This window comes from Coregonus lavaretus (assembly GCF_964263955.1).
Source record: "Coregonus lavaretus genome assembly, chromosome: 25".
Classification (NCBI taxonomy): domain Eukaryota; kingdom Metazoa; phylum Chordata; class Actinopteri; order Salmoniformes; family Salmonidae; genus Coregonus; species Coregonus lavaretus.
Genome location: NC_140012.1, coordinates 24,157,429 through 24,182,575, shown reverse-complemented (window position 1 = coordinate 24,182,575; position 25,147 = coordinate 24,157,429). Strand labels below are relative to the sequence as shown.

The 25,147-nt window shown below is 42.8% G+C and overlaps 1 protein-coding gene across 1 annotated transcript; it reads right to left on the bottom strand.

Moving 5' to 3' along the window:
- Nucleotides 1–367: 367 nt before the first annotated feature.
- gspt1 (G1 to S phase transition 1) lies at nt 368–15,861 on the bottom strand. The gene is made up of 14 exons (XM_084142288.1): nt 15,463–15,861; nt 15,096–15,137; nt 12,252–12,530; nt 12,085–12,118; nt 11,830–11,907; nt 11,482–11,662; nt 10,941–11,095; nt 10,550–10,690; nt 8,942–9,035; nt 7,539–7,619; nt 6,986–7,159; nt 1,071–1,160; nt 752–920; nt 368–591 (listed from the first exon to the last, which is right to left on the bottom strand). The coding sequence occupies exons 1-14, from the start codon at nt 15,659–15,661 to the stop codon at nt 539–541; spliced, it is 1,770 nt and encodes a 589-aa protein (XP_083998414.1). The 5' UTR covers nt 15,662–15,861; the 3' UTR covers nt 368–538.
- Between the last annotated feature and the right edge of the window lie 9,286 nt (nt 15,862–25,147).

Sequence of the window (25,147 nt, the reverse complement as noted above, 5' to 3'; positions counted from 1 at the left end):
TTCACAACAGGAACCATGTTTGTTTGATTGTGTGCATGTGAACATACCAGATAGGATTTTGGTATGGGGGATGACTACAACCAAAATATTACAATTTTTGTATAATATTTTGGATTTTAATGGGTATAACTAGCTAACTCTGGTCCAAAGTGATGCAACCGGATGCAACGCCAGTCCCTTCCTTTCCAAACGAAGTTACACTGCATACATTCCCATTTCCAAAACAAAAGGTGGACCAGCGCAGAGTGAGGTTGGCCTAGGAAAGGGTAGTGGCTACATTAGTGGCATAGCTGAGCTCTCAATATGAGAAAGCTGACACACTGGACTTGTCTTTCTTTAATATTGTTCATCATAAAAACTGATTCAGTCACTTTTTAAAGTTTCTTCTTTATTTTCAAACTTGATTTGTCCTCCTCTTTCTCTTCCTCGTCTTCTTCAGCAGATAGTGGTATGTAAGAAGGGGGCGGCTGGCTAGGTCGGCGTCAGCAGCTTCCTCCTCTGTCATGACAACTGTCCCAGGATTCCATGCTGGTTCACATTAGTCCTTCTCTGGTACCAGCTTCAGCACTTTGCCAATAGCAATGGTTTTGCCTGAAAGGGGAGACAATTACATAGTTATAAAAATATTTAGTATTCCATTTGGCAATGGTTTTCTAATATATCAAGTAGAATATTCTTCATATTCATCGATAGAAACAATATATGGGGGAAAACAATATCACAGGAACAGACACACATATACACACACTACCTTCATCTCGTAGGGTGAACCTCCCCATCTGTGGGAAGTCTTTGAAGGTCTCGAGGCAGATGGTTCCGGCACACCGAAGCCGTGCGATGCACACCTGGTCCTGTTTGACAAAGCGAGGTCGCGTCTTGCTCTTCTCACCTGTCTTCTTGTCCACTAGACAGATTAAGGCCTGAGGAGAGAATTGAATTAAATACAGGTTTATTTACTAATGACCATTATTCACTGACAGAGAAGATACCCGTGGTTGGCAAACTATAATTGGAAAGAGACCCGGTCGGGTTAGGAGATGTAAACAAGCTATTGTAATTTAGTAACTCACTGTGATTTGTACTTCTTCAATACAGGTGTGGATGTGTAGGACTGCGTTGTAACCTGGGCAGATGATGGATTTATGCTCAATGATGACGATCTGAAAACAAAGTTTAAAACACCAGAGAAATTAGCAGAGTTGCAAGTGCTGGAGTTTACATATTTAGTAAGCCCAATCTAGCATTAGGGTTGGGTAGGTTACTTTCTAACTGTAATCCATTACGGTTACCTGTCCAAAATTGTAATCAGTCATTTAACTTTTGGATTACCCAAACTCAGTAACAGTCTGATTACTTTCAGTTACTTTTGGATTACTTTTCCCTTAAGAGGCATTAGATGAAGACTTCCTTACACAGGAAGCGGCACAGGTCCTAATCCAGGCACTTGTCATCTCCCGTCTGGATTACTGCAACTCGCTGTTGGCTGGGCTCCCTGCCTGTGCCATTAAACCCCTACAACTCATCCAGAATGCCGCAGCCCGTCTGGTGTTCAACCTTCCCAAGTTCTCTCACGTCACCCCGCTCCTCCGCACACTCCACTGGCTTCCAGTTGAAGCTCGCATCTGCTACAAGACCATGGTGCTCGCCTACGGAGCTGTGAGGGGAACGGCACCTCCGTACCTTCAGGCTCTGATCAGTCCCTACACCCAAACGAGGGCACTGCGTTCATCCACCTCTGGCCTGCTGGCTCCCCTATCTCTGCGGAAGCATAGTTCCCGCTCAGCCCAGTCAAAACTGTTCGCTGCTCTGGCACCCCAATGGTGGAACAAGCTCCCTCACGACGCCAGGACAGCGGAGTCACTCACCACCTTCCGGAGACATTTGAAACCCCACCTCTTTAAGGAATACCTGGGATAGGATAAAGTAATCCTTGACCAGGCAAAAAATGACCAGGCAAAAAAAACTCTCCAAGCCAAACCTTCATACCATAACCGCTAACCACTGCACACAACATACATCATTGTTACCATATTAGCTAACGTCATAGCCAACATAGCTACTAGAACTAACGCATTAGTAAACCCACTACAATCACGCAGTACAGTGTACAGCAACCAGTTTAGCAGTTACACCGGCGGGCCCCGGTGGCAATAAATTAATACAACCGAAAGCTTACTTTGACTTGGAAGAGTTCCAGTCTTGGATAGCCTTAGCCAGATAGCTAACATAAATAGCATTCCTCTCTGTTTGAGCCAGATGTTTGAGTAGGCTAAATTAGCTAGCTGCATTAAATGAGCATATATCTCTCTCGCTCTGCTGCTTCTCCTTAATTTTTGAAGAAATTAATTTGTTCAAAACGGTTCAACTATGGTCTTTCTCTCTCTTAGTCAACTACTCACCACATTTTCTGCACTGCAGTGCTAGCTTTCAGTACTAGATTCATTCTCCTTTGATTGGGTGGACAACATTCCAGTTCATGCTGCAAGAGTTCTGATAGGTTGGAAGACGTCCTCCGGAAGTTGTCATAATTACTGTGTAAGTCTATGGGAGGGTGTGAAAACCATGAGCCTCCTAGGTTTTGTATTTAAGTCAATGTTCCCAGAGGAGAACGGAAAATAGTTGTCCTTCGGCTACACCATGGTGCTCCCCCAGAGAGTGCTGTTGAGGCTACTGTAGACCTTCATTGCAAAACAGTATGTTTTAATCAGTTATTTGGTGACGTGAATATATTTAGTATAGTTTTATCTAAAACGAATAACTTTAATGTTTCACTATTTTAATTTTTAGGAAATTACAATGAGTAAAATGGTTGTCCCATTCTTCCTCTGAGGAGCCTCCACTGTTTTAAACCTAACCATAACCACACTGCTAACCCTAATGCCTAACCCTAAACTTAAATTAATACCAAAAAGCTTTTGTTTTGTTTTCATACATTTTTACAATATAGCCAATTTGGACTTTGCAGCTGGCCTATCTAGTGGAAATCGCTCAGTTCTGCCTCAAAACAAGATTCATCCCAATAAACGTCAACCGTAGCTCAATTAGTAGAGCATTGCGCTTGCAACGCCAGGGTTGTAGGTTCGTTTCCCACGGGGGGCCAGTATGAAAAAATGTATGCACTCACTAACTGTAAGTCGCTCTGGATAAGAGCGTCTGCAAAATGACAAAAAAATTTAAAATGTTAAAAAAAATAATGTAAAAATCATAGTGGACTCTGACTTGTGGTCAGACTCGCTCAGATGGAACAAACTTAAACTTGTGCCTTTTTTCAATGCTGAATTTAATTTAATTGAGAAAACAGAAGGTTGTCATAACCAATATTTCCTCAAATTGTTTTCGGCACTGAGCAAATTTCAGGTCTGCTGAGCGCAAACTTGAACGTTGTGAAAATTCTATGCAACTTCCAGCGCACGTTTACTGTGAACACTGAGGCTTTACCTGCTTTAAGTTACAGTTTTAACAGTGGCCATGTAGGCTACTGTGGCTATTTGATCATAATGTAGGCCTACCATCAAAAACAATGGAGAAAATGCATCCCATAATATTTTAACATGGAAATAGCTCTACCATTCAGCCTACAGTAACAGCCAATGTGTGGTCTTCAATGTAGGCCTACATTCCATGAGACTTTTGGGGAAAAAACACACAGGGCTTGACATTAACCTGTTTATCCACTTGTCCTTCAGACAAGGAGGTGACTGAAAATGTTGTTATGTTGTTTGATGCAAGAAACCACAAAATAAAAAGCATTATTATTCCCATGCCATTACTACAGAGAATCAGACAGATTATGCCACCCTCTGCCTATTGGCTACTTAGCTTATTCCAGCCTGTCTCAAAATACAACACTGCCAAAAAAATGCTCTTTACCTGACTCGCTTTTCAAAGATGTCTAGAAATGTATATGTTTTGTGCTCTTGTAGGAAGCAATCACTCCCCTAATGCTGACTACAAATTATCTGTAACTGGGCTAATAACTGACTAACTAGCAAAGGATATGAACAAAATGTGCACACATGGCTACATGCAGCTCTCGCTTTGATCTCAAAACAAGTGCATCTACTCACGACCGCTCATGCTGTAAACAGTAAATGGCATAGATCCATATATGGCAATGGTCTATTTGCATATAGACCTACTGCAGCTCTGATTGTTTATGCCACACCGGTCTGTGTAGAGTACGGGCTGAGTAGTGCATGTCAACGCAATAGAATCCTACTCCGATACGTTCTGCCTACAACAAAATCTCTTGCATAGTTAGTTTTGTTTCGGTATGTTGTATTGAAAGTGGCTAATATTGCGTTGATTCGATCACAATTGCCACAGTAAAGAGCAATGTTGATAATGTTAACAGGGAAAACTCTATAACAGTGGTCACCAACCTATTCTGAGTCAAGATCACTTTGAGTCAAAACGCAAGCCAAGATCTACCGCTCAGATTTTTTTTTAACATGACACAGTTGAAGTCGGAAGTTTACATACACCTTAGCCAAATACATTTAAACTCAGTTTTTCACAATTCCTGACATTTAATCCTAGTAAAAATGCCCTGTCTTAGGTCAGTTAGGATCACCACTTTATTTTAAGAATGTGAAATGTCAGAATAATAGTAGAGAGAATGATTTATTTCAGCTTTTATTTCTTTCATCACATTCCCAGTGGGTCAGAAGTTTACATACAATCAATTAGTATTTTGTAGCATTGCCTTTAAATTGTTTAACTTGGGTCAAACGTTTCGGGTAGCCTTCCACAAGCTCCCCACAATAAGTTGGGTGACTTGTGGCCCATTCCTCCTGACAGAGCTGGTGTAACTGAGTCTGGTTTGTAGGCCTCCTTGCTCGCACACGCTTTTTCAGTTCTGCCCACAAATGTTCTATAGGATTGAGGTCAGGGCTTTGTGATGGCCACTCCAATACCTTGACTTGGTTGTCCTTAAGCCATTTTGCCACAACTTTGGAAGTATGCTTGGGGTCATTGTCCATTTGGAAGACCCATTTGCGACCAAGCTTTAACTTCCTGACTGATGTCTTGAGATGTTGCTTCAATATATCCACATAATTTTCCTTCCTCATGATGCCATCTATGTTGTGAAGTGCACCAGTCCCTCCTGCGGCAAAGCACCCCCACAGCATGATACTGGCACCCCCGTGCTTCACGGTTGGGATGGTGTTCTTCGGCTTGCAAGTACCCCCTTTTTCCTCCAAACATAACGATGGTCATTATGGCCAAACAGTTCTATTTTTGTTTCATCAGACCAGAGGACATTTCTCCAAAAAGTACGATCTTTGTTCCCATGTGCAGTTGCAAACCATAGTCTGGCTTTTTTATGGCGGTTTTGGAGCAGTGGCTTCTTCCTTGCTGAGCGGCCTTTCAGGTTATGTCGATATAGGACTCATTTTACTGTGGATATAGATACTTTTGTACCTGTTTCCTCCAGCATCTTCACAAGGTCCTTTGCTGTTGTTCTGGGATTGATTTGCGCTTTTCGCACCAAAGTATGTTAATCTCTAGGAGACAGAACGCGTCTCCTTCCTGAGCGGTATGACGGCTGCGTGGTCCCATGGTGTTTATACTTGCGTACTATTGTTTGTACAGATGAACGTGGTACCTTGAGGCGTTTGGAAATTGCTCCCAAAGATGAACCAGACTTGTGGAGGTCTACTATTTTTTTTCTGAGGTCTTGGCTGATTTCTTTTGATTTTCCCATGATGTCAAGCAAAGAGGCACTGAGTTTGAAGGTAGGCCTTGAAATACATCCACAGGTACACCTCCAATTGACTCAAATGATGTCAATGAGCCTATCAGAAGCTTCTAAAGCCATGAAATCATTTTCTGGAATTTACAAGCTGTTTAAAGGCACAGTCAAGTTAGTGTATGTAAACTTCTGACCCACTGGAATTGTGATATAGTGAATTATAAGTGAAATAATCTGTCTGTAAACAATTGTTGGAAAAATTACTTGTGTCATGCACAAAGTAGATGTCCTAACCTACTTGCCAAAAATATAGTTTGTTAACAAGAAATTTGTGGAGTGGTTGAAAAATGAGTTTTAATGACTCCAACCTAAGTGTATGTAAACTTCCGACTTCAACTGTAAAAAATGTATGCCTATGCAACATTAACCAATTAAAAACACTAATGTAGAAATTAGGTTTGTGCAGTAAGCTATAGGCCCAATATATATTATCACTGCATATTGGCTTTGCTTGAATTGCCCTGCCAATGCATTGTTGTTCGGGCCATTTTTTATAATTATATTTCAAAATTTGAGATAGGCTATATGATCACACAGGTAAAAGATCTGTTGTTGTATTACTTGTGAAACCGACTTGGTTGCACCTACCGCCAACAGCCCAAGACAAATGAATTGGAACACATGGCTTCATCGTTGGGTTTTTTACAGAAATGTTTGGCGATCGACTAGGAATGCCTTGAAAGATCGACTAGTCGAACGCGATCAACCGGTCGGTGACCACTGCTCTAGAAAGTTGAGTGAAGTTCAATCTCGTGCTTCTCTCTGTGGGCAGCTTAGAGGGAACATTAGTCATAATGTATTTTTCCGCAAACATTCTTTCTGAATTCAAAAGTAGTCCAATAAGTAGTCCACCTACTTCTTCAAAAGTATCTGTAATCTGATAACAATATTTTAGCCGGTAACGTTACTGATGAGTTAGTTTTTTTGTAATCAGATTACATGTAATCAGTTACTCCCCAACCCTGCCTAGCATCACTATCATTTTACATTTCTCTGATGCAGTGTATCTTCTTAAGATGACAATAATAATATAATATTATATGCCATTTATTTAGCAGACGCTTTTATCCAAAGCGACTTACAATCATGCATGCATGCATACACTACACTACACATTTTCCGTACGGGTGGTCCCGGGGTTCAAACCCACTATCCTGGGGTTGGAAGCGACCATGCTCTACCAACCAAGCTACAGAGGACCTTAGACCTGTCCTAAGGAGCGTAGGCTACCTGGGCGTCAAAGGTGCGTCCGGAGTGGCAGAGGTTCTCAGCGTTACAGAGGATGAAGCCAGGCAGAATCTCCTCTTCCTCGATGCCCTTCAGCCTTAGCTTCAGGTTCTCTCCAGGAACAGCTTCATCTGTCTCCACCTCGTCAGACAGCAGGCTCAGCACCTCCACTGTGTGCTGGGGGTAGGGATAACACATCACATGTATCATAGTGCTGTATATACAGTATATGTTATACATCAAGTACTATATTAGTAATCTTAAATCGCAAGATAAACTGGGTCTGGGAAGGGAAATATAATCACTAGAACCTGAAGTAACGCCTTTAACACAGGTGTGCACATGTTGGAGAATCCAAAACTGAAGTGCATTTTAATGTCGGAAGTCTGGAGTCCCTTTCACAATTTACATTTTAATTATTTAGCAGAGGTTCTTCTGCAGAGCATCTGCCAAATGAGTAAAAAGTAGATGTAAATTGTGAAAGGGGCTCCTGTACACTTGTGCAATGTATACTCTCCAGGAGCAGGACAGATGAATGACCTATGGAGAGCCTTACCCTGTTAGGCATCATGACCAGCTGCTGGGCTTTGGCAATGGAGCCAGACTCCAGCTTCCCCAAGATCACCGTGCCCATATCCTGAGCAAAGAGCACATCCAAGACCAGGTTAAAGGTTATTCTACCAGTTCAAGTTAGTGGCCTTGTGGTTAGAGTGTCCGCCCTGAGATTGGAAGGTTGTGAGTTCGATCCCTGGCCGAGTCATACCAAAGACTGTAAAAATGGGACCCGATGCGAGATAGTTTGGGGGTAAGGCCCTGCGATAGACTACCGTCCTGTCCAGGTGGTGTTGTACATCAAGCTGCCTCATGCTACAGAAACAGGAGGCTCCTGTTTCTATGAGCCATTCTGGCTCGCACAAGGGTACTTACTACCAGTTAAAGAAAATGGTACTATTACATTACATCCTTTGTTCCCGTTCTCATCCTCTGCTCCCTTCTAATAGGTTTTAATAATTTGGTAGGTGCTTATACATTTCAAAATGGGATTTTTGCATACCCCAACTCCTCCTGAGATACCCTCAGAGAATGGGGTCACGGCCAGGGTCTGCCATTACTAACAGTGACCCTGGAGCAATTAGGGTTAAGTGCCTTGCTCATAGGCACATCAACAGAATGGTACTAAGGGTTAGGAAGAATACTGCAGTTTGCAAGATCCCCTTGATATTGAATGAATGAATGAAAAAACTAAAATGGATTCCAGCTGGGAGATTAAAATGGTTGTTAAAAATGCTGAAAGTTTGTTTCCTTTCTCTTTTATGCTACCACCTAAGATGCCATATCTTCAGTGTACTAGCGCTAAGCTGTTGACCCCCTGTGTTACTGTACTGAAGTTAGAACAGGCCCACTGCCAGCTAGTCTAACAATCTAACCAGCCCCCAATTAACTGGACCGTAATTCCATTATATCAACTGAATAGCAGACCTAGTTAGAGCTCCTGGGTTTCATAACACCCTGCAGTGTGTGTGTGTGTGTGTGTGTGTGTGTAGAAGACCTGCTGAGAAAGCTATACAATATCTTCATTCCATCACGTTCCCTGCCTTCTAACCTGTTCCAAAACACACCCACACGCTGATGAAACCGGTGCCAGAAAGCTAAATTGTCTTGTGGAGAAAATAGCTGTGCTCTGCTGTTCTTGGATACAGTAGGGAGAACTTGGAAGGACACCCTGATGTTGGAAGGCCAGAATGTGTGTGTGTGTGTGTTGTGTAGCAGCTGCAGTCCTGTGTTATCATTATCTTTTGGCAGTCATAAACCGTTGTCAAACTCTGAGATAATGGATTATTAATTTCTACAGAATAAAATGGCCTGGCTTGGTTCAGAATTATGTTAGTTATGCCGTTGAGTGCAATACAGAGCTAGAAATATGTAACTGGGATAACTCATGACAGCAGTTGCGCTCACCTTGTATTTGTCAACGATGGGTAATCTGACGGGGCCGTCAGTGATTCTGTTGAAGCTTGGCAGGCTGTCTAGGTGTGGGATGAATGGCAACCCTCTGGCAACAAAGAATAATTAGGACAATAAATTATTAGCTTTTCTAATACTATATTTATGGATTTTAAATTATTATGGGAATAGAGAGAACTTTTATAGTTTCAGAAAAGTCAGCAGAGCTACAGTGGCTTGCGAAGGTATTCACTCCCCTTGGCATTTTTCCTATTTTGTTGCCTTACAACCTGGAATTAAAATGGATTTTTTGGGGGGGTTTGTATCATTTGATTTACACAACATGCCTACCACTTTGAAGATGCAAAATATTTTTGAACGTCCGTCCGTTTGAACGTCCGTCCCAAATCTCTGGAAGACTGAAACAGGTTTCCCTCAAGAACTTCACTGTATTTAGCGCCATCCATCATTCCTTCAATTCTGACCAGTTTCCCCAGTCCCTGCCGATGAAAAACATCCCCACCGCATGATGCTGCCACCACCATGCTTCACTGTGGGGATGGTGTTCTCGGGGTGATGATAGGTGTTGGGTTTGCGCCAGACATAGCGTTTTCCTTGATGGCCAAAAACCTAAATTTTAGTCTCATCTGACCAGAGTACCTTCTTCCATATGTATGGGGAGTCTCCCACATGCCTTTTGGCGAACACCAAACGTGTTTGCTTATTTTTTTCTTTAAGCAATGGCTATTTTCTGGACACTCTTCCGTAAAGCCCATCTCTGTGGAGTGTACGGCTTAAAGTGGTCCTATGGACAGATACTCCAATCTACGCTGTGGAGCTTTGCAGCTCCTTCAGGGTTATCTTTGGTGTCTTTGTTGCCTCTCTAATTAATGCCCTCCTTGCCTGGTCTGTGAGTTTTGGTGGTCAGCCCTCTCTTGGCAGGTTTGTTGTGGTGCCATATTCTTTCCATTTTTTTATAATGGATTTAATGGTGCTCCGTGGGCTGTTCAAAGTTTGAGAGATATTTTTTGAACCCAACCCTGATCTGTACTTCTCCACAACTTTGTCCCTGACCTGTTTGGAGAGCTCCTTGGTCTTCATGGTGCCGCTTGCTTGGTGGTGCCCCTTGCTTAGTGGTGTTGCAGACTCTGGGGCCTTTCAGAACAGGTGTATATATACTGAGATCATGTGACACTTAGATTGCACACAGGTGGACTTTATTTAACTAATTATGTGACTTCTGAAGGTAATTGGTTGCACCAGATCTTATTTAGGGGCTTCATAGCAAAGGGGGTGAATACATATGCACGCACCACTTTTCCGTTAATTATCTTTTAGAATTTTTTGAAACAAGTTATTTTTTTCATTCCACTTCACCAATTTGGACTATTTTGTGTGTGTCCATTACATGAAATCCAAATAAAAATATATTTAAATTACATGGTTGTAATGCAACAAAATAGGAAAAACGCCAAGGGGGGTGAATACTTTTGCAAGGCACTGTACATTGATTTGATGGACTGTTATGAAAATTAAGACTTGACAAGCAACCGTCACTCAGCATCCACAAAGGGATTGACTTTCATGTACTTTCGGCAGAGAACAGTGCGGAGGTTGACTTACATGTACCACGTGCACTCCTCTATGGGGTCCTTCAAGTTGGCTCCCGTTAGCCCAGAGCAAGGCATGAAGTAGATGTCCTTCTTTGGGTTGAAGCCCACCTTCTTCAGAAATGGCACTAACTTCTCTTTACATTCCTCATACCTGTAGTGGAGAGGGAGGAGGATGGGTTATTTTACTGTGTTAAATATCAATATCACAATGTTGACTAATTGAGGAACACAATCTCTAATTAAAAACCTTTCCTATTCTATGACTGTCTGTCATAACCAGCTGTGCAGCATGAGGGTTAATGAACACATTAGATGAGATATTGTAGATTCTGCATTTGGTTTTAAATATACATATTGTTTCTCTCTACCAAGATGCATGTATGTACATTGTACTGAGTCACCTTTCCAAGCTCCAGTTGACGGTGGGGTCGTCCATCTTGTTGACGAGGACGATGAGGTGCTTGACTCCAGCCGTCTTGGCCAGCATGGCGTGCTCCCGCGTCTGGCCTCCCTTCTCAAAGCCTGTCTCAAACTCTCCTTTTCTGGCCGAGATCACCTGACCACAACATAGGGTTACGTTAGACTAGCATAGGGTGCAGAAGATACTGATAAACAACTAGGGTACTGGGGTATCCATACAGTACTGTACATACTGTATATGTCATTATCTACAGTGTCGTTTTCAAAACTAAAATGCATGTTAGAATCTACTCTCTCATTATACAGTAAGTTAGTCCTCTTCTTCTCATAAAAAAATCTATTTCAAAAAAATGCAGTCCCAGTCAACTCAAAGTTTACTGTGTACGCGACCAATAAACGTTGATTTGATGATGGCAACGTTCCAACTAACAGGTACACAGGCGCCTGTTTTGCCTCGACACAGTAGATATGAAAAGTGGACAATACAATGCCTTCCGCTAAGCATTGTTGGGGAAAACTCACCAGCACTGCCAAGTCAGCCTGTGATGCCCCACCAATCATGTTGGGGACAAAGCTTTTGTGGCCGGGGGCATCCAGGATAGTAAAGTGCTTTTTCTCTGTCTCAAAGTAGGCTCTCCCAACCTCCACTGTCTTTCCCTTGTCTCTCTCCTCCTGGTTGGTGTCCAGGGCCCAGGACAGGTACCTGGGGAGCAGAAAAAAAAAACAGAGTGCCTAAAATGTATGACTAAAAATAGGCTATCTTATTTTCTCATGTCGGACCCTAGATGAAAAAGTAATATGCAAACTTCATTTGTATTGTTTTCAACCATACACATAACTGAATCTAGACACAACAGAAGGTAAGCTCACCATGTTTCTCTGTTTTTTTCTTTTGCTTCTCTTTCATATTTCTCCAGGGTTCTTTTCTCCACCATACCTGTCAAATACCTACGATAAGAAAGAAAAACAGAGATTGCCTGATCTGATAAATATAGGACAGAACATTTTATTTTTAGATAGCCATGGTATTAGTAGCAATGGTTATCATAATGTAGAAGAAAATGTTTAGCCATCTTCAGTAACCTGAATGTAGGAATAGTTATTGATAACCATGTTATTACTCACATGATCTGTCCTCCAATAGTTGATTTACCAGCATCTGAAAAAAAAGAAGTGGTCTTCAATCCAAATGAATACACAGGCAATTTCTAAGAGCATTTGCTCTCTGTCCAGGGAGAAAAAACTATGTACGAAAGAAAACCATGAAGTAATAGTACACAATAGGGACGCACCCACATGACCGATGAACACCACATTGACATGCTCCTTCTTCGGGGCATCTGGTGGAAGCGGGATCACTTTTAGCATGGGCAACTCCTCTTCTTCTTCCTCCTCCATCATCTCCTCTTCCTCCTTTCCCTGCGCCTTCTCACTGGAACCCCCCTCTCCTCCCAGGGCTCCCCCTCCTCCTGGTTCTCCTTCCCCGGTCTCCTCTTTCTGCTCCCACGTCTCCACCTCCACCGCCATGTCTGCTTCTGTCCCTCCTCCGTTCTCCACCGGCTCCACCGGAGCTAAAGGACACAAACGGCACTCGTTTACCACTGATGTAGACCATGAAACAATGCTCTTTTGTTGAAGGTAGTCCGCACAGCCAGCAGATTTCACAGGTGCATGATGGGTATATGAGATCGCTTGTGAACAGAAAGGAGAGTACCGGCACACTTTTCAGATGATCTCAGGGTTTTGATGGAGCATCTAGGAGCATCTAAACTGTGTGCTGGACTGTACGGTGATTGGCTGTTCTCTTCAAACAATGCTCTTTGACCTCACACAATATGACAATGAAATTGGCTTATTACACATTTTTACATAGTTGTGGTCACCTTTGCCATGAATGTTTAATCTAATTATTTGATAGTGATATAGCGTTGCAGTGATAGCTAGCTAACCTTACATTGAACAAATGAAATGCATTCTTTAAAGAAATTAAAGTGCATCTAGCACTGACGCAAATGTAGAAACCTGCTAATAAAATCAGCAGATTAGTGTGTCAAAAAACTCTTCCCATAGCAGCATATAAACAAGGCCTGCACCTCCTCATCCATGAAATTAAACAATTGGCTGATCATGTACAATGCCGGTTCTCTTCTCAATGCTTGTCATTCACAATCAGCACTGGAGAATAGTCATGATGATGAAAACTGCTCGGAGAGTCATGCATGGAATACCATAGAAAACATCTGCATCTTTGTTCTGAACTATAAACCCACGAGGTAACTTCACCAGTCACTCTGCGTGCTCAGTACCCTCCTGTACTCCCTGTTCACCCATGACTGCATGGCCAGGCACGACTCCAACACCATCATTAAGTTTGCCGACAACACAACAGTGGTAGGCCTGATCACCGACAACGATAAGACAGCCTATAGGGAGGAGGTCAGAGACCTGGCAGTGTGGTGCCAGGATAACAACCTCTCCCTCAACGTGACCAAGACAAAGGAGATGATTGTGGACTACAAGAAAAAAAAAGAGGACAGAGCACGCCCCCATTCTCATCGACGGGGCTGTAGTGGAACACGTTGAGAGCTTCAAGTTCCTTGGTGTCCACATCACCAACGAACTATCATGGTCCAAACACACCAAGACAGTCGTGAAGAGGGCACGACAAAGCCTATTCCCCCTCAGGAGACTGAAAAGATTTGGCATGGGTCCTCAGATCCTCAAAAGGTTATACAGCTGCACCATCGACAGCATCCTGACTGGTGGCATCACCGCCTGGTATGGCAACTGCTCGGCCTCCGACTGCAAGGCACTACAGAGGGTAGTGCGTACGGCCCAGTACATCACTGGGGCCAAGCTTCCTGCCATCCAGGACCTCTATACCAGGCGGTGTCAGAGGAAGGCCCTCAAAATTGTCAAAGACTCCAGCCACCCTAGTCATAGACTGTTCTCTCTGCTACCGCACGGCAAGCGGTACCGGAGCACCAAGTCTAGGTCCAAAAGGCTTCTCCAACAGCTTCTTTCCCCAAGCCATAAGACTCCTGAACAACTAATCATGGCTAGTCGGACTATTTGCACTGCCTCCCCACCCCATCTTTTTGCGCTGCTGCTACTCTGTTAATTATTTATGCATAGTCACTTTAACTCTACCACATGTACATATTACTTCAACTACCTCAACTAGCCGGTGCCCCCGCACATTGCACCGGTACCCCCCTGTATAAAGCCTCCCTACTGTCATTTTATTTTACTTCTGCTCTTTTTTTCTCAACACTTTTTTGTTGTTGTTGTTTTATTTTACTTTTTTATTAACAAATAAATGCATTGTTGGTTAAGGGCTGTAAGTAAGCATTTTACAGTAATGTCTACACCTGTTGTATTCGGCGCATGTGGCAAATAAAATTTGATTTGATTTGATTTGAATTCCCTTCCCATCATGTCTTCTCTCTCTGGCAGGCTGCAGTTGCAGCCAGGTGTCACACTAACATAAATCAGGCCTATGTAACCTGAGTAGATGTGCACAACGGCAGTGTTCTCTGGCCAAATTTAAACACCTGACCTCAGCACATATATACGGCTGGTCAACATAGTACATCTCTACAGAAACGTTCCCTGTAAATACAAGAACTGGACTGTGGCCCATTTGGTTATATATATTTTCTATGTGTTTCCACATGTCCCAGTGTACTAGTCTATTTTAAGCATAGGCCTGTGATGTTGCATCATGCTATAGATGTGCATGTAGGGACTGGGAGCCTGCCAACCCTCCCAGTTGGACCTTGTCATGTCTCCCAGAGCTGGCCTTTGGGCATAGACTACCTCCCAGTGAGCAGTAGGCCTGAAGAGATTTCAATTTCTGAATGAATGAAAGGTAAACAATACTGACTGAAGGACATTTGTAATCTCTTCTGGAATTAGTTGGGTGGGAGTTGGCAAGGCAACCTTCTACAGGTAAAAAGACCTAAGGCCTTTTAAAAAAACACCTGTGATACATACCTTCAACAAATACATCTGATACTGTCTGTGATAGTCCAAAACAATAATTGTGTAAAGTACAACAACTGTGTGAAAAAGGGAAGTAAAGGAAGGAAGAACACTTAACTACACAATAATATAATAATAGACACAAAACATACCAACTGTTTCTAAAACCTCCATGCTGGCAACTGGCTCAGCATCTGTGAAGAGACAAGTTGTTGCATTAATCATTGGCATTAAATGGACATTGGAGCTTTAGGAATAGGAATCACCATATCAGATTCAGTATGGGTGAAGGCTTAACAATAATTCATCATGAGCAGTAGGCCTAGTTATAAACGTTACACCATCATGTCAAAGCTGTCACAGTGTTAAGCAATATCATAGCTACAACACTAGCCTAGTGAGTTTGCTAGCTACAAACTCAAGCTAGCTATCTAGCTAACCTTGTTAACCCCTGGCAATAACAGCAGCTGTCAACATCTCGTTAATCCAACACTCCACCACAAGTACGCACTAACCTACCGTGACCGTCGGAATTTGGGATTTCCGTGGGGCTGCTTTGAAGGAAGGTCGGTACAAACACCACCGCGTCGACATTCGGGACAAATGGCTTGGCATTGACGTTGAGAGCGGCGAGCGCGGACTGGAGTCCCGCGGCGGCTCGGGCCTTGGCATCCTCCTCCTGCTCCCACGAATCCGGTGCTGTGTCTCGTGGGTCCATGGCACAGTTAGCTAAGATAGCTAGCTAGCTTGACTGTGAATAACGCAGCTGGCTTGATGTCCGTTAGCTATGTTATCTTGCTACTTATTCAATACTTTGCTTTGCTTCACTGTGTCTTGTTTTGGGAGGCATATGGTGCGCCGGTGTCTCACGGAGGCAAGACCGACGAGAGAGAGAGCGACGTGAACCTACACTTCCATAACTAACCGCTAGGAGGACTACTCTAGGGGGTGACCCCTGGAACTACAGAACAGTGCATTCTGGAAGGTGGGGTTGAATATAAAGCTTTCTATCTTCCTCTCTTTAGACTCAGTATACCAGTAAATATGAACATTAATAACAGTATAATAATCAGAGTATGTGTACACATCCTTTACTTTAATAAACAAATAATTTAAACATAATTTAAAGTGCCTTCAGAAATTATTCACACCCCTTGACTTCCAGCCTGAATTTTAAAATGGATTAAATTGTACCCGCAAAACACCAGTCTCAACGTCAACAGTGAAGAGGCGACTCTGGGATGCTGACCTTCTAGGCAGAGTTGCACAGAAAAAGCCAAGACTGGCCAATAAAAAGAAAACATTAAGATGGGCAGTCTGAGATATAGCTTTTTATTTGCAACTCTGCCTAGGTCAGCATCCCAGAGTCGCCTCTTCACTGTTGACGTTGAGACTGGTGTTTTGCCTGTACTATTTAATGAAGCTGCGAGTTGAGGACCTGTGAGGCGTCTGTTTCTCAAACTAGACACTCTAATGTATTTGTCCTCTTGCTCAGTTGTGCACCGGGCCTCCCACTCCTCTTTCTATTCTGGTTAGAGGCAGTTTGAGCTGTTCTGTGAAGGGAGTAGTACACAGCGTTGTACGAGATCTTCAGTTTCTTGGCAATTTCTCGCATAGCCTTCATTTCTCAGAACAAGAATAGACTGACGAGTCTTAGTTCTTTGTTTCCGGCCATTTTGAGTCTGTAATAGTACCCACAATTGCTGATGCTGCAGATACTCAAGAAGTCTCAAGAAGGCCCGTTTTATTGCTTCTTTAATCAGCACAACAGTTTTCAGCTGTGCTAACATAATTGCAAAAGGGTTTTCTAATGATCAATTAGCCTTTTAAAATGATAAACTTGGATTAGCAAACACAACGTGCCATTGGAACACAGGACTGGTTGCTGATAATGGGCCTCTGTACGCCTATGTAGATATTCCATTTAAAATCAGCCGTTTCCAGCTACAATAGCCATTTACAACATTAACAATGTCTACACTGTATTTCTGATCAATTTGATGTTATTTTAATGGACAATTTTTTTTATTTTCTTTCAAACACAATTACATTTCTAAGTGACCCCAAACTTTTGAACGGTACTGTATACAGTGAGGGAAAAAAGTATTTGATCCCCTGCTGGTTTTGTATGTTTGCCCACTGACAAAGTAATGATCAGTCTATCATTTTAATGGTAGGTTTATTTGAACAGTGAGAGACAGAATAACAACAACAAAAATCAAGAAAAACGCATGTCAAAAATGTTATAAATTGATTTGCATTTTAATGAGGGAAATAAGTACCCCCTCTCAATCAGAAAGATTTCTGGCTCCCAGGTGTCTTTTATACAGGTAACGAGCTGAGATTAGGAGCACACTCTTAAAGGGAGTGCTCCTAATCTCAGTTTGTTACCTGTATAAAATACACCTGTCCACAGAAGCAATCAATCAATCAGATTCCAAACTCTCCACCATGGCCAAGACCAAAGAGCTCTCCAAGGATGGCAGGGACAAGATTGTAGACCTACACAAGGCTGGAATGGGCTACAAGCCAATCGCCAAGCAGCTTGGTGAGAAGGTGACAACAGTTGGTGCGATTATTCGCAAATGGAAGAAACACAAAAGAACTGTCAATCTCCCTCGGCCTGGGGCTCCATGCAAGATCTCACCTCGTGGAGTTGCAATGATCATGAGAACGGTGAGGAATCAGCCCAGAACTACACGGGAGGATCTTGTCAATGATCTCAAGGCAGCTGGGACCATAGTCACCAAGAAAACAATTGGTAACACACTACGCTGTGAAAGACTGAAATCCTGCAGCGCCCGCAAGGTCCCCCTGCTCAAGAAAGCACATATACAGGCCCGTCTGAAGTTTGCCAATGAACATCTGAATGATTCAGAGGAGAACTGGGTGAAAGTGTTGTGGTCAGATGAGACCAAAATCGAGCTCTTTGGCATCAACTCAACTCGCCGTGTTTGGAGGAGGAGGAATGCTGCCTATGACCCCAAGAACACCATCCCCACCATCAAACATGGAGGTGGAAACATTATGCTTTGGGGGTGTTTTTCTGCTAAGGGGACAGGACAACTTCACCGCATCAAAGGGACGATGGACGGGGCCATGTACCGTCAAATCTTGGGTGAGAACCTCCTTCCCTCAGCCAGGGCATTGAAAATGGGTCGTGGATGGGTATTCCAGCATGACAATGACCCAAAACACACGGCCAAGGCAACAAAGGAGTGGCTCAAGAAGAAGCACATTAAGGTCCTGGAGTGGCCTAGCCAGTCTCTAGACCTTAATCCCATAGAAAATCTGTGGAGGGAGCTGAAGGTTTGAGATGCCAAACGTCAGCCTCGAAACCTTAATGACTTGGAGAAGATCTGCAAAGAGGAGTGGAACAAAATTCCTCCTGAGATGTGTGCAAACCTGGTGCCCAACTACAAGAAACGTCTGACCTCTGTGAATGCCAACAAGGGTTTTGCCACCAAGTACTAAGTCATGTTTTGCAAAGGGGTCAAATACTTATTTCCCTCATTAAAATGCAAATCAATTGATAACATTTTTGACAACGCGTTTTTCTGGATTATTTTGTTGTTATTGTCTCTCACTGTTCAAATAAACCTACCATTAAAATTATAGACTGATCATGTCTTTGTCAGTGGGCAAACGTACAAAACCAGCAGGGGATCAAATACTTTTTTCCCTCACTGTATGTATATATATATACAGTGGGGAGAACAAGTATTTGATACACTGCCAATTTTGCAGGTTTTCCTACTTACAAAGCATGTAGAGGTCTGTAATTTTTATCATAGGTACACTTCAACTGTGAGAGACGGAATCTAAAACAAAAATCCAGAAAATCACATTGTATGATTTTTAAGTAATTAATTTGCATTTTATTGCATGACATAAGTATTTGATCACCTACCAACCAGTAAGAATTCCGGCTCTCACAGACCTGTTCGTTTTTCTTTAAGAAGCCCTCCTGTTCTCCACTCATTACCTGTATTAACTGCACCTGTTTGAACTCGTTACCTGTATAACAGACACCTGTCCACACACTCAATCAAACAGACTCCAACCTCTCCACAATGGCCAAGACCAGAGAGCTGTGTAAGGACATCAGGGATAAAATTGTAGACCTGCACAAGGCTGGGATGGGCTACAGGACAATAGGCAAGCAGCTTGGTGAGAAGGCAACAACTGTTGACGCAGTTTTTTGAAAATGGAAGAAGTTCAAGATGACGGTCAATCACCCTCGGTCTGGGGCTCCATGCAAGATCTCACCTCGTGGGGCATCAATGATCATGAGGAAGGTGAGGGATCAGCCCAGAACTACACGGCAGGACCTGGTCAATGACCTGAAGAGAGCTGGGACCACAGTCTCAAAGAAAACCATTAGTAACACACTACGCCGTCATGGATTAAAATCCTGCAGCGCACGCAAGGTCCCCCTGCTCAAGCCAGCGCATGTCCAGGCCCGTCTGAAGTTTGCCAATGACCATCTGGATGATCCAGAGGAGGAATGGGAGAAGGTCATGTGGTCTGATGAGACAAAAATAGAGCTTTTTGGTCTAAACTCCACTCTCCGTGTTTGGAGGAAGAAGAAGGATGAGTACAACCCAAAGAACAACATCCCAACCGTGAAGCATGGAGGTGGAAATATCATTGTTTGGGGATGATTTTCTGCAAAGGGGACATGACAACTGCACCGTATTGAGGGGAGGATGGATGGGGCTATGTATCGCGAGATCTTGGCCAACAACCTCCTTCCCTCAGTAAGAGCATTGAAGATGGGTCGTGGCTGGGTCTTCCAGCATGACAACGACCCGAAACACACAGCCAGGGCAACTAAGGAGTGGCTCCGTAAGAAGCATCTCAAGGTCCTGGAGTGGCCTAGCCAGTCTCCAGACCTGAACCCAATAGAAAATCTTTGGAGGGAGCTGAAAGTCCGTATTGCCCAGTGACAGCCCCGAAACCTGAAGGATCTGGAGAAGGTCTGTATGGAGGAGTGGGCCAAAATCCCTGCTGCAGTGTGTGCAAACCTGGTCAAGTCCTACAGGAAACGTATGATCTCTGTAATTGCAAACAAAGGTTTCTGTACCAAATATTACGTTCTGCTTTTCTGATGTATCAAATACTTATGTCATGTAATAACATGCAAATTAATTACTTAAAAATCATACAATGTGATTTTCTGGATTTTTGTTTTAGATTCCGTCTCTCACAGTTGAAGTGTACCTATGATAAAAATTACAGACCTCTACATGCTTTGTAAGTAGGAAAACCTGCAAAATCGGCAGTGTATCAAATACTTGTTCTCCCCACTGTATATATATATATATATATATATATATATATATATATATATATATATATATACACAGCTGTGGAAAAAATTAAGAAGAGACCACTGCAAAAATATAAGTTTCTCTGGTTTCACTATTTATAGGTATGTGTTTGTGTGAAATTAACATTTTTGTTTTATTCTATAAACTACTGACAACATTTCTCCCAAATTCCAAATAAAAATATTGTCATTTAGAGCATTTATTTGCAGAAAATGACAACTGGTCAAAATAACAAAGAAGATGCAGTGTTGTCAGACCTCGAATAATGCAAAGAAAATAAGTTAATGTTCATTTTTAAACAACACAATACTAATGTTTTAAGTAAGGAAGAGTTCAGTAATCAATATTTGGTGGAATAACCCTGATTTTTCAATCACAGCTTTCATGCATCTTGGCATGCTCTCCACCAGTCTTTCACATTGATGTTGGGCAACTTTATGCCACTCCTGGCGCAAAAATTCAAGCAGCCTCGGCTTTGTTTGATGGCTTGAGGACGGTTCGAAACAGACTCCTAGGGGCAGGGCTGAAGTCGTGCAAAGCTAGAAAAAAGCCCTTCATCAATGAGAAGCAAAGAAGAGCCAGGCTGAGGTTTGCAAAAGACCATAAGGATTGGACCGTAGAGGACTGGAGGAAGGTCATCTTCTCTGATGAGTTCAATTTTCAGCTTTGCCCAACACCTGGTCGTCTAATGGTTAGACGGAGACCTGGAGAGGCCTACAAGCCACAGTATCTCTCACCCACTGTGAAATTTGGTGGAGGATCGGTGATGATCTGGGGGTGCTTCAGCAAGGCTGGAATCGGGCAGATTTGTCTTTGTGAAGGACGCATGAATCAAGCCACGTACAAGGTTGTCCTGGAAGAAAACTTGCTTCCTTTTGCTCTGACATTGTTCCCCAACTCTGAGGATTGGTTTTTCCAGCAGGACGATGTGCCATGCCACACAGACAGGTCAATCAAGGTGTGGATGGAGGACCACCAGATCAAGACCCTGTCATGGCCAGCCCAATCTCCAGACCTGACCCCCATTGAAAACTTCTGGAATGTGATCAAGAGGAAGATGGATGGTCACAAGCCATCAAACAAAGCCGAGCTGCTTGAATTTTTGCGCCAGGAGTGGCATAAAGTCACCCAACATCAATGTGAAAGACCGGTGGAGAGCATGCCAAGACGCATGAAAGCTGTGATTGAAAATCAGGGTTATTCCACCAAATATTGATTTCTGAACTCTTCCTTACTTAAAACATTAGTATTGTGTTGTTTAAAAATGAACATTAACTTATTTTCTTTGCATTATTCGAGGTCTGACAACACTGCATTTTTTGTTGTTATTTTGACCAGTTGTCATTTTCTGCAAATAAATGCTCTAAATGACAATATTTTTATTTGGAATTTGGGAGAAATGTTGTCAGTAGTTTATAGAATAAAACAAAAATGTTATTTTTACCCAAACACATATCTTTAAATAGTAAAACCAGAGAAGCTGATAATTTTGCAGTGGTCTCTTATTTTTTTCCGCAGCTGTATATACAGTGGGGAGAACAAGTATTTGATAAACTGCCGATTTTGCTGGTTTTCCTACTTACAAAGCATGTAGAGGTCTGTAATTTTTATCATAGGTACACTTCAACTGTGAGAGACGGAATCTAAAACAAAAATCTAGAAAATCACATTGTATGATTTTTAAGTAATTAATTTGCATTTTATTGCATGACATAAGTATTTGATCACCTACCAACCAGTAAGAATTCCGGCTCTCACAGACCTGTTAGTTTTTCTTTAAGAAGCCCTCCTGTTCTCCACTCATTACCTGTATTAACTGCACCTGTTTGAACTCGTTACCTGTATAAAAGACACCTGTCCACACACTCAAACAGACTCCAACATCTCCACAATGGCCAAGACCAGAGAGCTGCGTAAGGACATCAGAAATAAAATTGTAGACCTGCACAAGGCTGTGATGGGCTACAGGACAATAGGCAAGCAGCTTGGTGAGAAGGTAACAACTGTTGGCGCAATTATTAGAAAATGGAAGTTCAAGATGATGGTCAATCACCCTCGGTCTGGGGCTCCATGCAAGATCTCACCTCGTGGGGCATCAATGATCATGAGGAAGGTGAGGGATCAGCCCAGAACTACACGGCAGGACCTGGTCAATGACCTGAAGAGAGCTGGGACCACAGTCTCAAAGAAAACCATTAGTAACACACTACGCCATCATGGATTAAAATCCTGCAGCGCACGCAAGGTCCCCCTGCTCAAGCCAGCGCATGTCCAGGCCCGTCTGAAGTTTGCCAATGACCATCTGGATGAGCCAGAGGAGGAATGGGAGAAGGTCATGTGGTCTGATGAGACAAAAATAGAGCTTTTTGGTCTAAACTCCTCTCGCCGTGTTTGGAGGAAGAAGAAGGATGAGTACAACCCCAAGAACACCATCCCAACCGTGAAGCATGGAGGTGGAAACATCATTCTTTGGGGATGCTTTTCTGCAAAGGGGACAGGAAGACTGCACCATATTGAGGGGAGGATGGATGGGGCCATGTATCGCGAGATCTTGGCCAACAACCTCCTTCCCTCAGTAAGAGCATTGAAGATGGGTCGTGGCTGGGTCTTCCAGCATGACAACGACCCGAAACACACAGCCAGGGCAACTAAGTAGTGGCTCCGTAAGAAGCATCTCAAGGTCCTGGAGTGGCCTAGCCAGTCTCCAGACCTGAACCCAATAGAACATCTTTGGAGGGAGCTGAAAGTCCGTATTGCCCAGCGACATCCCCGAAACCTGAAGGATCTGGAGAAGGTCTGTATGGAGGAGTGGGCCAAAATCCCTGCTGCAGTGTGTGCAAACCTGGTCAAGACCTACAGGAAACGTATGATCTCTGTAATTGCAAACAAAGGTTTCTGTACCAAATATTAAGTTCTGCTTTTCTGATGTATCAAATACTTATGTCATGCAATAAAATGCAAATTAATTACTTAATAATCATACAATGTGATTTTCTGGATTGTTGTTTTAGATTCCGTCTCTCACAGTGGAAGTGTACCTATGATAAAAATTACAGACCTCTACATGCTTTGTAAGTAGGAAAACCTGCAAAATCGGCAGTGTATCAAATACTTGTTCTCCCCACTGTATATGTGTGTGTATATACAGTACCAGTCAAAAGTTTGGAAACACGTACTCATTCAAGGCTTTTTCTTAATTTTTACTATTTTCTACATTGTAGGATAATTGTGAAGACATCAAAACTATGAAATAACACATATGGAATCATGTAGGAACCAAAAAAGTGTTAAACAAATGAAAATATATTTTATACTTGAGATTCTTCAAAGTAGCCACCCTTTGCCTTGATGACAGCATTGCACACTCTTGGCATTCTCTCAACCAGCTTCATGAGGTAGTCACCTGGAATGCATTTCAATTAACAGGTGTGCCTTGTTAAAAGTTCATTTGTGGAATTTCTTTCCTTCTTAATGCGTTTGAGCCAATCAGTTGTGTTGTGACAAGGTAGGGTTGGTATACAGAAGATAGCCCTATTTGGTAAAAGACCAAGTCCATATTATGGCAAGAACAGCTCAAATAAGCAAAGAGAAACGACAGTCCATCATTACTTTAAGACATGAAGGTCAGTCAATACGGAACATTTCAAGAACTTTGAAAGTTTCTTCAAATGCAGTCGCAAAAAACATCAAGCGCTATGATGAAACTGGCTCTCATGAGGAACGCCACAGGAAAGGAAGACCCAGAGTTACCTCTGCTGCAGAGGATTTGTTCATTAGAGTTACCAGCCTCAGAAATTGCAGCCTAAATAAATGCTTCACAGAGTTCAAGTACCAGACACATCTCAACATCAACTGTTCAGAGGAGACTGTGTGAATCAGACCTTCATGGTCGATTGCTGCAAAGAAAGCACTACTAAAGGACACTCTGTAGCTCAGCTGGTAGAGCACGGCGCTTGTAACGCCAAGGTAGTGGGTTCGATCCCCGGGACCACCCATACACAAAAAAATGTATGCACGCATGACTGTAAGTCGCTTTGGATAAAAGCGTCTGCTAAATGGCATATTATTATATTATAATAATAAGAAGAGACTTGCTTGGGCCAAGAAACACGAGCAATGGAAAATAGAACAGTGGAAATGTGTCCTTTGGTCTGGAGTCCAAATTCAAGATTTTTGGTTCCAACCGCAGTGGATTTGTGAGACGCGGTGTGGGTGAACGGATGATCTCTGCATGTGTCCTCTGTAATGTGGTCCTCTGTAGCTCAGCTGGTAGAGCACGGCGCTTGTAAATGGCATATTATTATATTATAATAAGAAGAAGAGACTTGCTTGGGCCAAGAAACACGAGCAATGGAAAATAGAACAGTGGAAATGTGTCCTTTGGTCTGGAGTCCAAATTCAAGATTTTTGGTTCCAACCGCAGTGGATTTGTGAGACGCGGTGTGGGTGAACGGATGATCTCTGCATGTGTCCTCTGTAATGTGGTCCTCTGTAGCTCAGCTGGTAGAGCACGGCGCTTGTAACGCCAAGGTAGTGGGTTCGATCCCCGGGACCACCCATACACAAAAATGTATGCACGCATGACTGTAAGTCGCTTTGGATAAAAGCGTCTGCTAAATGGCATATTATATATTATTATATTATTGTGTATTTCCCACCGTAAAGCATGGAGGAGGTGGTGTTATGGTGTGGGGGTGCTTTGCTGGTGAAACTGTCTGTGATTTATTTAGAATTCAAGGCACACTTAACCAGCATGGCTACCACAGCATTCTGCAGTGATACGCCATCCCATCTGGTTTGCACTTAGTGGGACTATCATTTGTTTTTCAACAGGACAATGATCCAACACACCTCCAGGCTGTGTAAGGGCT

Bases quoted from the DNA above. Each gene is read 5' to 3' on its own strand.
- gspt1 (XM_084142288.1), bottom strand. From the start codon at position 15,661: ATGGACCCACGAGACACAGCACCGGATTCGTGGGAGCAGGAGGAGGAT. The intron at 11,096-11,481 runs GTGAGTTTTCCC...TGTTGTGGTCAG, and splicing joins AGGCTGACTTGGCAGTGCTG to GTGATCTCGGCCAGAAAAGG. The intron at 7,620-8,941 runs GTGAGCGCAACT...CTCTTTGCTCAG, and splicing joins CCATCGTTGACAAATACAAG to GATATGGGCACGGTGATCTT.